Source organism: Ambystoma mexicanum, chromosome 3q, assembly GCF_040938575.1.
Source record: "Ambystoma mexicanum isolate Mex_15411 chromosome 3q, UKY_AmexF1_1, whole genome shotgun sequence".
NCBI classification, from domain to species: domain Eukaryota; kingdom Metazoa; phylum Chordata; class Amphibia; order Caudata; family Ambystomatidae; genus Ambystoma; species Ambystoma mexicanum.
In genome coordinates, this window is record NC_090926.1 from 1,084,232,372 (window position 1) to 1,084,245,351 (window position 12,980).

General features: G+C 45.2%; 1 protein-coding gene across 2 annotated transcripts in view; it reads left to right on the forward strand.

The window, feature by feature from the left end:
- Window positions 1–2,224: 2,224 nt before the first annotated feature.
- The window catches only part of LOC138583277 (zinc finger protein 530-like), a 367,448-nt gene continuing 356,692 nt past the window's right edge, over window positions 2,225–12,980 (forward strand). Inside the window, exon 1 of one of the 2 annotated variants that reach the window (XM_069655375.1) lies at window positions 2,225–2,379. In XM_069655375.1, the coding sequence (XP_069511476.1) occupies window positions 2,338–2,379 (42 nt within the window). In that variant the 5' untranslated portion in view covers window positions 2,225–2,337. The remainder of the gene's footprint in view (window positions 2,380–12,980) is intronic. The other variant, XM_069655376.1, reaches the window with a different exon arrangement.

Genomic DNA, 12,980 nt, shown 5'->3' on the forward strand with positions numbered 1-12,980 from the left:
TGTGATGTTCTTAGATGGATCTTTTAGGGAATGTGATGCACTTAGATGGATCTTTTAGGGGTAGGAAATGTTATGTTCTTAGGTGGATTTTTTCGGGGTGGGAGACAGGATGCACTTGGATGGATCTTTCGGGGGGCAGGGTGCAGCGCGTAGATGAACTCTGAAGACTTCCACCAACAACCCGTACTAAATAACTCACTCTTCTGCATACACCCCTGAACTCAACACAACCATTCCTCTACAGCACCACAATGCGCACGTACTTCACAACACTGCAACAAAACAATCCACGCATAATCTAGCACAACAACACATGGCAGCCGACTCCTGAAAATCAGATTTATTCAGCATACATGCCAATCCTCCCGATTTAGGCGGGAGACTTATGATTTTTCAGGGAACAATACTGCTATTTTTCACATTCTCCCGCCTAAAATTACATTTTCTCCAATGCATTCCCATGGGAAAATTGTTGTCTCCCGATTACTGTGAAGAAATCTCCCTCCCAGGTGCCTCAGAATGTTGCCATGTATGATTTAGTGAACAGTGTTTCCAAACTGAAGCTGCCAACAGCACATCACTGATTGCTCTCTTGCCGTAGCTCTCAACCATTTGTGTTGCAAAGGCGGTGAAATCACCCGCTTTTGTTTTTGGCTATTTGATCTTTCTTCTTATGTAGGCCATTTAAGTGGAAGGGGCGGTAGACAGGAGAGATCGGACCAGATGTTGTAGGCATTGGACAAGCACATTTTAAGGTCTGTTCGTTTGACACAAACAACGTTTTGCTTTTTGTATAAAAGTGAAAGGTTTTTCTGCACGTTTATGAATGACACTTTCACAAGCCATTGTTTTGGAAGTATTTAAAGCTTAAAAGTACAAAACACATACCTAGATTAAATCTGTTAAAACACATCGATTGGTGTGCTCGTACTTGTATACTTCCCTTGATGATGGAGAGAATGTAGATAGAATCATTCCCATTTTGCGTAACACCCTTCTGTAATATTTTGGTTTTAAAAATTGTCAGGTTTCGAAATGTGATTTGTGTACTTTACAAGTCAGTTTTATAAAATTAGATTGTTTTAGTACATGGTAAGAGCTGGAAGAGAAAGTGTTAAAATGCAGAAATTGCAGAGTTGGCACACATCCCAGCTTCACCCCTTAAGCAATATGTGATCCTGGGCACCTTATTTAATCTTGTATTGCCTAACCTCTCAGTGTTGCCAGTCCCTAAACCTTTCAAATTTGTCAGCCCCTCAGTGTGATTTCCTTCTCAGGGTATGATCTTCATAAAAGCCTCACTCTGGTTTCACTGGCTATAGAGTTGCTTCCACTATAATAGTGAGCATTGATATACTGCACACCACAGGCACTTGTTCCCTTGATCTCTAATGGCAACGCTACGCTATTTGAAAATCATGTCCCAGTTGTAATCTCAGTCTGTCTGGATAGAGGCACCTTCCTGGTAGCTTCTAATCTGTCTCAACTGTCCATGCTATGGTATGTGTAGCTTTCTCCTTCCTTACAATTGGTCTACTCTATCCATGCTTGAACACTTTTGCATTCTCTGAGTCAGCTAATGTGTGCTCTTTGCCTATTCTGGGTTACAAGTACCTTTTACATACAGTACTGCATTAATACTACAGGCTGCATACCTTCCTGGATGATGTTGATAAAAAAGTATCCTGTTTCTATACTAGAAGAGAAGTAACCTCTTCGTAGATTGCTAATGCTGGCCTTCAAATGCTACTTGTTTATCAGTCTGATTAGAGCAAGTATGGAGAGGGTATGGGGACTTACAGGGAGTAAACATGCTTATTTTGAATGCTGCAAGGCAGCATGATCACGGTGGGGGTGGGGGGGCAGGGTGCCACCAGATATACTTGATCTCTTAATTCCTTTGGTATGATTGAGGGGGCCCCCAAAGATGTCCATGCTAGGGCCCCAAAAAACCTTAAAATGGCCCTGCTTTCTGGGAAGCGGCACTGACACAATGTCATTAAATAAACACGTAACTATCGTAATGCCTGCCGAGTGTGCTGGGAGCAGAGACACGCCTCACAAGGGTGAGCTACGAAGAAGATGGCACCAGTGAGCTAACTACTGCTCAGACAACAGGTTACTTATAGATTTGTGATCACAACCATGATTTTCCAAAGAGCATGCTCTGAAAGCTAGTATTTTGTCTTCGCGCATGCGTGCGCTTCTCTGTGGGGCTCTACGGGCTCTGGTCGCTCTGTTGAAAGACCCAGAAGTTATTTTGAACAGGGAATAATATTAGCTGGAAGCTGTGTGCCTGGGCAGCTTTGTTCGCTTGCAAAAAAGCCAACCGCCACAATGAAAAGTAGAAAAGTAAGGACGCAGCAGGATTTTGAGGAGGTGGGTCATTTGATTTCCGACATGTTTTTTTGTCTTAAGTGAACTGTCCACGTAGGTGGAATGTAACAATGACACGGTCAAATATTTAACAAGTAGTAACTTCCCTTCCAAACATTCGGTAACTTTCCAGGACTCTTAAACATGCGTGTAACTTACACAGCACAACACAACTATGGTAACAGGTTGTGTAGAGATACTTCTGCTTTGATGATTTTAGTAAGTAGCCCTTTGTTTACTTTTCAAAGATTGCCATTAAAACCAAAGACACCGCAATAACGTTTTGTACAGCACGGATGCATAGATGTGTATTAAACCAATGTTAGGGTGTTCACGGTTCACTTTTGCTTACGTCTGAACCTTAAAAAGGTGGAATGTCCACTTTACTCAAAAGTATATTTCACTGGAAAATGTGGTATTTCGATTTCGACCTTCTCTCGATCAATGTACGTAGGTGTGGGAAATCTACACTAGAGAACACATCCAACCCCCGCCCCACGAGTAAACACACACTACTTGTTGTAATCTTTAGTCACTGTGTTCGCCTACTGTGATTGCTGCTCTGCAGTGATGAGGAGTGGCTAAAGCGCCACCTCAGCCCCACAGTACTACTAAACCAGTGATCCTGTTGTATAAAAGATCTCTATAGCTGCAGGTAAGTCATCATTTAGGTTTATTTATGAATTTGAAGTCCATAAAATAAGGAGAACCCACCGGTGCCCACCCCCATCTTCCAAGTGACTCCTGAGGAACACCAGTGAAAGACATTCTACATTCACTTCCATTACAAGGAGCACACACATTTTGACATTGGACATACATTGCCAGTCACCACATATGTAGCGGAATAAGGAACGCAGGTACAACAAATCCCAGTCATAAGAGTGAAATGGGTACAGCCCAACGGGTATACCTCCTTTGCCTCTTTTGGTAACGTGTGTCAACGGTATACTAAACCCTTCAGGAAGGGTGCGAGCGGACAAACAATAGTACAGTAGTACTAGAATAAAAGAATGTCTAAACAAGGTACTATGAAAATGGGACCTTTAATTAAACTAACAAAAATGCACACACCTAATGACAATACTGGCCTCTTCCTGTTAGGGAAAAATAGAAAAAGCAGACTTTAAAGTAAAGGACACCCTGGGTTGGAAGACAGGAATGCTCAGGCAAAGATTTCTGCAGGAAAATGTCAGGTTTGTGAAGTTGTTTTAAAAAAAAGTAGAGGATAGGGGTTTAAAAGTCTCTAGGGTCTTTGAAAGCAGTCCAGGGGAGGGTATATTCAAATATCATATGTTCTTGCCTTTGTAGGTCCACTGCACCCAGCCAGGCTTTTTCGGCGTCAAACTGGCCTGGGTGCTTTTGGTGCTGAAGCAGATCAAGTTGGGGAGCCGTGGTTACAAATTTCAATTATTCAACGTTCTGCAGTAGCATCAGCTTGCAGGTTGAAGAGGCACGGGATGGTAGGCAATATCAGGTGGCAGCATCCAGAAATCTCAGCGGCCTCTGGTGCCGAGAAGCAGAGACTGGCCTTCAGTGAGCGGGATCGGCTGATTTTACATGTGTTGGTGTACAGTAGCAGCTTGGAGCTCAGAAAAGATGGTGACCAGGTGGCATGGTCTTGTTGGGGATGCTAAAAGACTCAGTGGGTCTCAGATGTGGAGACAGTAGAGTTTTGGCATGGAGTGGAAAAGGTGATGTGGAAGTGGTCGAGCCTTTAGGACAAGGATGATTCTAGTGGTTGCCTTACAGCAGCTTTGATGGCATTGAAGGTGCCAAAACCTGTGTTGAGGTAGTTCAGAGATGTGCAGTGAGCCAGCGGTCACTTCCTTGGTTCTGTGGTTGCTGGGAGACCAGTCCAGAGTCTCAGGTGCAAGGTGTGTTCTTTAATTTCCTCTTCCCAACCCAGCCATGGGTTCTGCAGGGGCTCTGCCAGCTCCAGTGGCAGGGTCCTGGGTACCAGTGCCTCACTTGCAGAAGGGCTTTCCCACACAGCAGTTTCACCCCAATGGGCCCTTGGGATGGTTAGGGAGCAGAGGTTTAAATTTGCTTTGAGCATTCTGTATTCATCTCTATGGTAGAAGACTTTGGAATAGGCTGTCTCCGCAACAGGGTTCCAGGCGACTCCTCCTTGTCTCGAAGAACAAAGATGAATCGCTAAGCAGGTTTACTGTCATTTAAAAAAATGTATTTATATATTGTGGTACAGTCATTAATCTGACTTTTCACAAACACATCACGTCCATAAATATATTCACACTTACATATATAAATAAGAAATAATTTACAAATACAAACAATTATGCACAGCTAAAAATGAAACATAATTTTGTAGCAAATTAGACTCCTTTAAAACGTTTACTACCTTCCATGTATGCAAAGTTTCATGGCCTGAGCACATCCGGCCCCAAAATGACTGGGTCCCAAGCCTCCATGCCCAATCCACAAATCTTGAGAATTTCTTCACCCTCCTTTCCCCAGTGCCTGGATAGTCAACCATAATATGCCGCATGGTTTCGATGCTAGTACTATCACAATGACTACACAGGTTATCAGGAGTATTTTCTTTATATCTGACACAAAGGATCTCTGTGGTAGGCAACAAGTTGAGACGGAAATCACTTCTGTTCTGTGTGATGAACTTGGGGAGCGTTACAGGTAAACAGACACAAAGCTTTGTTTTTTGTCATGAAGAGACATGTATTTAGATAATAATGAGGCACGCATCTCGGCTATTGTTCTGATCCATTCTGACCTCTTCAATAACGTTTTAGCATGCATTGGATTGTCAATCAGATCACTAACCACACAGTCGCATGCCTGAAATATTTCCAAGGCATACGACCTAAGGACATTCAAAAAATGATTAGTATTCTCCTCCATTAAGCCTTTCACATCCTCATATAGTGAATTTGTGCCGGGGACTAACATTAACCTAAAAAGACATAGGATCCTCAACTCACCATGGAAACAAAGGTGTAGCAAACCCAGTTCATACCTGAGACCGCATATTGGTAGCGATTGGGGGAGAACGAGAACGTACTTCCACACTCTACCCTCCAGACGATCCCAGTCTAAGGTTTTGATGACTGGGTTTACCTGTAGCCCATATATTAAAGATGGTATTACCTTACCTAGATAGAATTTTATCAGGTGTATCACAGAGAATTTGCAGAAACCATTATTTATTTTCTTCATCTGGCAGCACAGATGAATTAATTTACCATCTAAGGATTCTCTCAGATGTTTCTCTGATGGATACGGCCTGTCGTTGAAACCCAAATAGAGGACCTCCTTCCCTGCCTGTGTCACTTGGCCTGGTAGCCTCCACTTGAAGGGAGGGTCCTTCTTCCATGGCTGCTTTTCGATTTTGCCAGATTGATTGTAAGGTTGTTAGCCGTAGCATGCTCCCCTAAAGCATCTAGCAAACGCAGGGGTGTAGTCCAGCAACACGACATCATCGGTGTAGGCCATCCATTTTAACCTTGCTGAGCCCACCATCGGGCTCACCAGACTACACTCACTCAAATATTTTGCAAGATCAGCCAGCTAGAGGTTAAAGAGGCAGGGTGCAACTATGCCCCACTGCCTCACCCCCCTCTCTGTTTCAATGGGAACTGATAGATTACCCCAGAGATCCAGCCTCACCTTCAGGTATGAGCGCGCATGGAGCTCTGCTGTCAATGCAAAGGGTGGGCCGGGGATACCCTACTGTCTAAGTTTTGACCAGAGACAGGCTCTATTCACTGTATGAAAAGCCTGTAAAAGATCCACCCAGACCCCATACAGTGAAGAGCCCCCCCTTCCTAAATGACTTTCTCAACATCATGCTGAGATTCAGGCCATTCAGTGTTGTGGATAGGCCACGGCGGATTCCTATTTGATACTCAGATAGTATGCCTTTGGTATTACTCCACTGCTCCAGGTCTCTTAACGCCAACTCTGCAAATATTTTACTATCGGCATATAGTAGGGAGAACGGGCGGTAGTTCATGGTATCCATCCGGTCTCCCTTCTTGTATATGGGTTTAATTATCGCCCCCAGCCAAGAGTCGGGAAGAGTCTTTAGCCTAATTACCTCCTTAAGGAGATGGACCAGGATCTTAAAACAGACTGGAATGTCCGATTTTAATATCTGGTTGGTCTGACCATTCTGACCTGAAGCCCTTGAGGCCGAGGAGTTCTTTATCAGATCTTTTATACTTTCTCGGGGAAAATTCACTTCCCATGTACCCTTATCAGTGAGAGATTCCTGGACCGCCCTCTGCCGGGCATATAAAGATGCAAAATGGTCCCGCCAGGCCAATTACTGTACTTTGAGAGTTGCTCTGGCTCAGACCACTACCATTGACCAGTGACCAAATGTTCCTTGAGTTGGCCTTACTTAAGGCCCTAAGCATCGTCTCACCATCATTTTGCAAGCGGATACGATTATGTGACCTAGACTAATTCCTCTATGGAATTCTCAGTTTTCTACTTACTATGCTAGACTCTATTTTATTTGAGGAGGATTGTTTGAGTCTCCTCAGAGTGCTTCTAAGTTCTTTCTTTTGGCACATGATCTTCGTCAAATGTATGTAGATTCTTCGACTTCTCTTTCTCTCCCAATGGTCCCGGTGGATGGATACCCCACAAGAATGCAATAAATGTTCCGGTATTGCTTTGAAATTCAAGTTCTGAAAATGTATAAGAAGACACCAGACTGGACAGGTCCCGATTTAAACCTGAGCTCTCGCCCCTGAACTTCACAACTCTATTTTTGGCGTTGATAACTTCAACGACAATGGGGACAATTGTGATATAATCAAAAGATCCACAGAGCATGGCGTGATCACTTGTGCTCACCTGCCTGACATTGAAGTATACACACATGTCAAACAGGTCCCTTGATAGAAATAGGTAATCAATCGTGGAGCCCTGCACCCCTCCTGACCAGGTCAGGGCAGGGTGTAAGGAACTCATGGTCGCATCAGTAAAGACAGACACAAGTGATCACAGTTCAAGGATGTTTATTAAACTGTATATTCAGTTGGAAAAATGCCTGATCTAAACCTAAATCTAAGATGGGAGCAAGCTGCGACCATCAAACAATAATAAGGCAGTCCTAGTGGCGTCTTGTCAAATTAAAGGGCCTCTACTAAGAAAAACCTATTGCCAATACTTACACTAAATACGAGCAAACAGTGTGGGGAAGGGTTCACAGAAAAGAAAGAGGTGTTCACAAATAAGTCAGGATGCGGTAGTCGGGTCTCCATTCCCCACGTTTTGAGCACGGGACAAGGCGGGACTCTGGAGCATAGCGCACGCTCAAGCTTTTCCCAGCACGAGACTACAGTTCTGCTCTCAGGTATCAGGACTTTCAGTGGTTAAGTCTCTTTTCTACAAAATGTCTCTTGCCTACGAGGACCTGATTTATTCCAGAAATAATAAACTAAAGTTCCTTTCCATATGCTTGCTGGTTGATGATTTCTCACCCCTGGATCCCCCTCTTCCGGGATCAGATCCACAAAAAAGTTCCTTACGATATCGGGCCCTTCAGTGTTTAAATCTCTCGCTTCTGAGGGCCTGATATATTCAAAATTACCAACAAAAGTTATTTTCTGATTGTATTCAGAGTGATGATGCTTCACCCCTGGGTCTCCCTCGTCCGGGCTCAGACCCCTCCCGAATGTCTGTCTACCTCTGTTGGGTCCACTATGGCTTATATTAAAAAGATTTCACTCGTCATATTTACATATCGTTGAGTGACAGTTTTTCACCTCTGGATCCCCCTCTTTCCGTGCTCAGACCATTCTCACATATCAGCTTCCCTCCGTGGGGTTCACTATGGCTTCACACCACAATCTCCCCTGTGAGATTAACACATTGTAATGTCTTTTTAAACAGTTCACTGTGGACATCCCCCTGCTGGGTTCACTCTTGTCAACACACTGTACATTGCGACTTCAGACTCTGCCCCCTTTTCATCGACATCCCTCCGTCGGGTTCACTCGTGCCAACTTTTGCAATTCACACAAGGCGGGGTTCACTTTCCTTAGCCTTACCTTCATTTGCCAGTCAAAGACTTTCGACTGTACAGAGGATTTTGCTAGACCCCCATATGACCACTTGGACCCTCTTCTCTTGCCATTCCCAAGGCCTTCTGGTAACGGTAGTTTGAACACTAGGGTAATCGCCCAGAGTTTCTATAGTGAACACCCACATGGTGCCTTACTCCTCTGTAGCTGGTTTCCCCCTCTCGTATTAACAGTTCTTTGCACTTTCTTCAATTAGCCACTTGCTACTTTTGTTCAACACTGTTCGGCTCTCCCCTCGACTCACTGGCTGTGATGAACTGCTTGGCTTTTCTTTTCTCTGGAGTCAAAGCCAGTAGCACAGTGGCAAGCGTCTCTCCCCGGCTTGGTTATCAGTGGAGGAGGGCCTTGTGTACGTTGACATCTGCTGCAACACACGCTGGCTATCGTTTGCGGTCTTACGTTTCCTTCTGTGGAGATTTCAGGGGCTTGGCTCAGAAAGAACAAGGTTGCTTCTCTCCTTGTCACCCTCTCGGTTAGCAGTTTCTTTCTCCTCCTCTTGAACTGCCATGCTGAGTTAGCTCTCTCGTCGTGCGGTCTGCCTTGCTCGTCTTGTGCTCTAATGCTCTTTTATCCCTGTGGGCAAGGGAAAGGGCCGTCAGGTCTGTGTGATTCTGGTCAATTGCCTGACTTTGCCTGGACCTTGTGTTGGCACATGTCAGGTGAATGGCTTTGGTGTTTGTCCGTTGTCTTTCGCAGTGTGCGGAAGTGTTTGTGTCAGGAAAGGGCGGGTTAATGACATGGGGGTCGCGTAAAAGCAATGACCGGGAGTTGTCTCTGGAAAACAGAGATTCTGGGAGAGATACTTATTTATGGAGGGGTCGTTGGATCGGAGCCCAAGATAGTCAATGAAAGGAAGGGAGGCCGATGTAATACAGCCTACAAAGGCTTTAGGGATCTCGTCCTCTTCTTCCTCTCCTCTGGTACAAAACCGTGTCTCACGTGTGGGTGTTTCCCCAAGCACAACCCCAAGTTCCCCCATCCAGGTGATCTCTTCTCGCTCTTTCGCCCCCAGGGTTGGGATCTGAGCATGTCAGCCCTTCCTTAGCCACCTGAATAAGGGATTCTCAGGGTCCGCTCAGGAGGACATCGCCAGGTTTCTCACAGGGATGAACATCCACCTTGATGTTACCAATTACCATGTGCATATTCTAATCAGTCAGAAAGGTATGCCACTGTTTGCCATTCAGTGTTGGATCGTTCGGGGGCCCTACGGCGGGTGATGAGCTAATACATTGAGACTTGAGATCTCCTAATAATAATGACCTATAAGCCAGCTCGATTTGGATAAACACCTCGGCTAGCCTCTCAAAGAATACTAAGAGAAGGGGAACTCGAAGGGTTCCAATATATGTTGACTACCACGAGGACTAGTGAAAGATTTACTGTCCTCATGTTTGCTTTTATTGCCCGGAGCCCCAGGCTTTCTTTACTGACCACTTCTATTAAGGTGAAGACTGAGTTTTGTATCGCCATCAAGAGACCTCCCTACTGAACGCCTTTTCCTTGGGCATGAGCCTATAGCTCATTGATTGAGAATCCATCCACATCAAATGTTATGACCAACCAGGTCTGTTGGAGGGCTATTATATCAAAGTGATTAAATAATTCCTCTCTAGTGGCTCTATTTTTGAAGGAACTAGAACCTCTTGAGTTCCATCCAATCAGTTTAAGGTGCCGTTTGGCTAGAGTGACTCTTCTTCCAACCCTAGTTTTTGAAAGACCTGAAAAATAATCTCATGCATTATTTTTCGGTCCCACAGGTTGAATTGGCTTCAAAGGGCTCCGGTTCTTCGGGACTGATCTGTCGACACTGTTGGGGCATGGAGACTTTCCAGATACTTCTTGGCCTCCAGTCGCAGTTTTCTTTACCCATCCATTTCCCTTGCGTCTGGATTGGCTCTGCCAAGATCATGAGGCCCTCTATCTCTAGGGCGTGAGCAGCTGCCAAAATTGCTTTAGCCTCCACCCAGGATTTCAGCCCGAGTTCCGCGATCTGTAGATTCTTGTGATCAGGAAAACAAACATATTCGATATCCTGAGAGGAGAAGCGTTAGAGCTCTTCAACCTCATTAAAATGATTGCCAAGATGTCACTCCTATTGAGGGACCTGGGATTCTTCCACCCCTTTCATCTTTTAGCCCACACTTTTGGGAGCTCAAACGGATGATGTACCTGAGGAGAGCCCTCCTCCCCATTTCTGTCTCTACTACCTGTCACTTCCAATGTATTTTGAACAGGAATACTGACTAGCATGAGGGATTCAGTGCATTTAGCTTGATTACTTTTGGAGGCACCCCCCCGCAACCGGCACTAGATCTTCTACTGGCCCTACACTTGGGGATTTGACCTGCATCCCACTGAATTGATAAATAGTTTGCGTGCAACTACAGCTATGCACATACTTGGAGGTAGTCCTCTGTGCCTGGTGCAAGACCACCTTTAGGGGACCCAAAGCTTCCCCAGAGTCTTCCCAGTCTTTCCTTCCATGCTAGGATCTACCTGGATAGAAGTTAGGGGCTGGTCCAAAGAGCTCTTACCCGAAGAAATATTGGAGCCACCCTTAAGGGGACAAGGGGGGAATCCGTTTGGACCTCCACAGTGGTTTTCACATTTCATGGACTGGCTACTAAGGGAATAGAGTCTAATTGACTGCCTTGCACATTTACCTCAGTGCAGCCCGCTGTGCCACCAGTTACATTCGGAGTCTGAGCCTTCTGCTTCAAAGCTTTCTGAGTCCTCTGTACCATAGGTGGATCACTGATATCTACAGATGTTGTGATAGCACGAACAAACTGAACAGAAGCCACATTCATTTTTTTATGGCGTTTCTGATTCTTTGTTTTCTTCTTCTGAACATTATTTTGAAAGTCAGGTTGTGCACCACTGCATTGTTCTTTCTCTTTCTTTTCCTGCAGGATCTTCCATTGAGCTTGCAAGGTTGAGACACCAGATCTAACTCTGTGACTTGCGCAGGTTGAGCTGGACCTGTGGTTACCTTGACATGCTAAAATATACCCTCAGATATGTGGGCTAAGCGTATGAATTCTTCCATAATTGAAACTGAAAGTGGTGTATCATCCATTTCATCACTCCCTTCATCTCCACCTTCAGGTTCCAAAACTACACTGACTTTAGGCAACTTTGAAACTTCCTCTGACAAACATTTTACAGTGGTATTAAGAGCGACTAGTGAGTCCTGTGTTACTAACCCACCACCCTCTAGAACTATAATAATCAATTATTGTTGTTTTGTTTCAATTTGTAAGTCAGAAATTGCATCATACAGAGTGGTGTTAACAGTCGTTTTCAAACCAACAATTGAACTTTTACACTCACTGACTTCCTTTGTTATCTCCAATAACAACCCAGTGTGTGATTGCACTTCACCACGCAACAACTCCAACACTGTGACCAAGGAGTTTAAGACTACATTCAATGCTGTTAATGTAATATTATTAGCCTCTTTTTTTACTTTCTCTTGGTTTTATAAGAGAGCCTTTCTGACGACATCCGATTCCCCTCCACGAGGGCGTCAGGGTGTCCTGATATTGGGCTCAGAGAAATCGCCTGGACCAGAGGAGAATAAAGATTTTCTATAATAACTTACTAGAAAGTCTTAATTCTATTAAAGACACGGAGGCGATCATTATGTTTCTCTTTCTTTATTTTAACACGTAAAGAAAGCTCAGCAGCAAGATATTTTTAGTGCACCTGAGTGCCATAGATAATATTCACAGAGAAAAGGTGCACAAGAAAAATATAACAAATATATACAATAAGTAGTAGCACAGGGGGGCGTGGCTACGGGGCCATGTGAGAAGACGTGTTCCCTGAAGAGCTCCGTTGATTCTACAATGATCCGTTCAGAAAGTGCACACGGAGGTGCCTAAGATAGCTGAAAACGCATGAAAATGCATACGAAGATATGGAGCGTACCCGTTGAAAACCTGATGCTGACAGAACGTACATGAATGGAGTTCTGTACATTACGAAAGCCGCGGTGGCACAAGACACGGGGACGATACAAAATGGCGGCCTGAATACTAGAACAAAGGCACCCATCGGGAAGACTCGGCTCCGCGATTACGGAGCAGGGGAGACGGAGCGCGACCACAGCACGAAAGGGAAGCGCACTGGTGTGCCACTAAATGGTGGCACTAAATGGTGGCATGAGCTGAGAAGGGCTTGCACGTTGGAAAAACACAGCGGCTGAATGTGACACGCATACAAGCGCTGCTGTCTTACGAGCGGTCCCCGTACACGGCTGCAGCCCCGGCGTCTGCAGAGCACTGGAAGTGCTACATTGTAGCAAACCGACACTCGCACAATTGGAGCGGGGCCAGCAGGGACCAATGAGAGATTCCGCGGACAGGGGATAAGGATCTGGCTTGGAGAGACACATGCCCAGGACACCTGCAGTCCGGGACTGGCACCCGTACCGAGGAGCGGCATTGTCCTGTTGTGGTCTGTGGCTGCCTGCGAGTGAACCTGGCTGCGGCGCCCGGTCCCGCCTGCGGGAAGAAAATG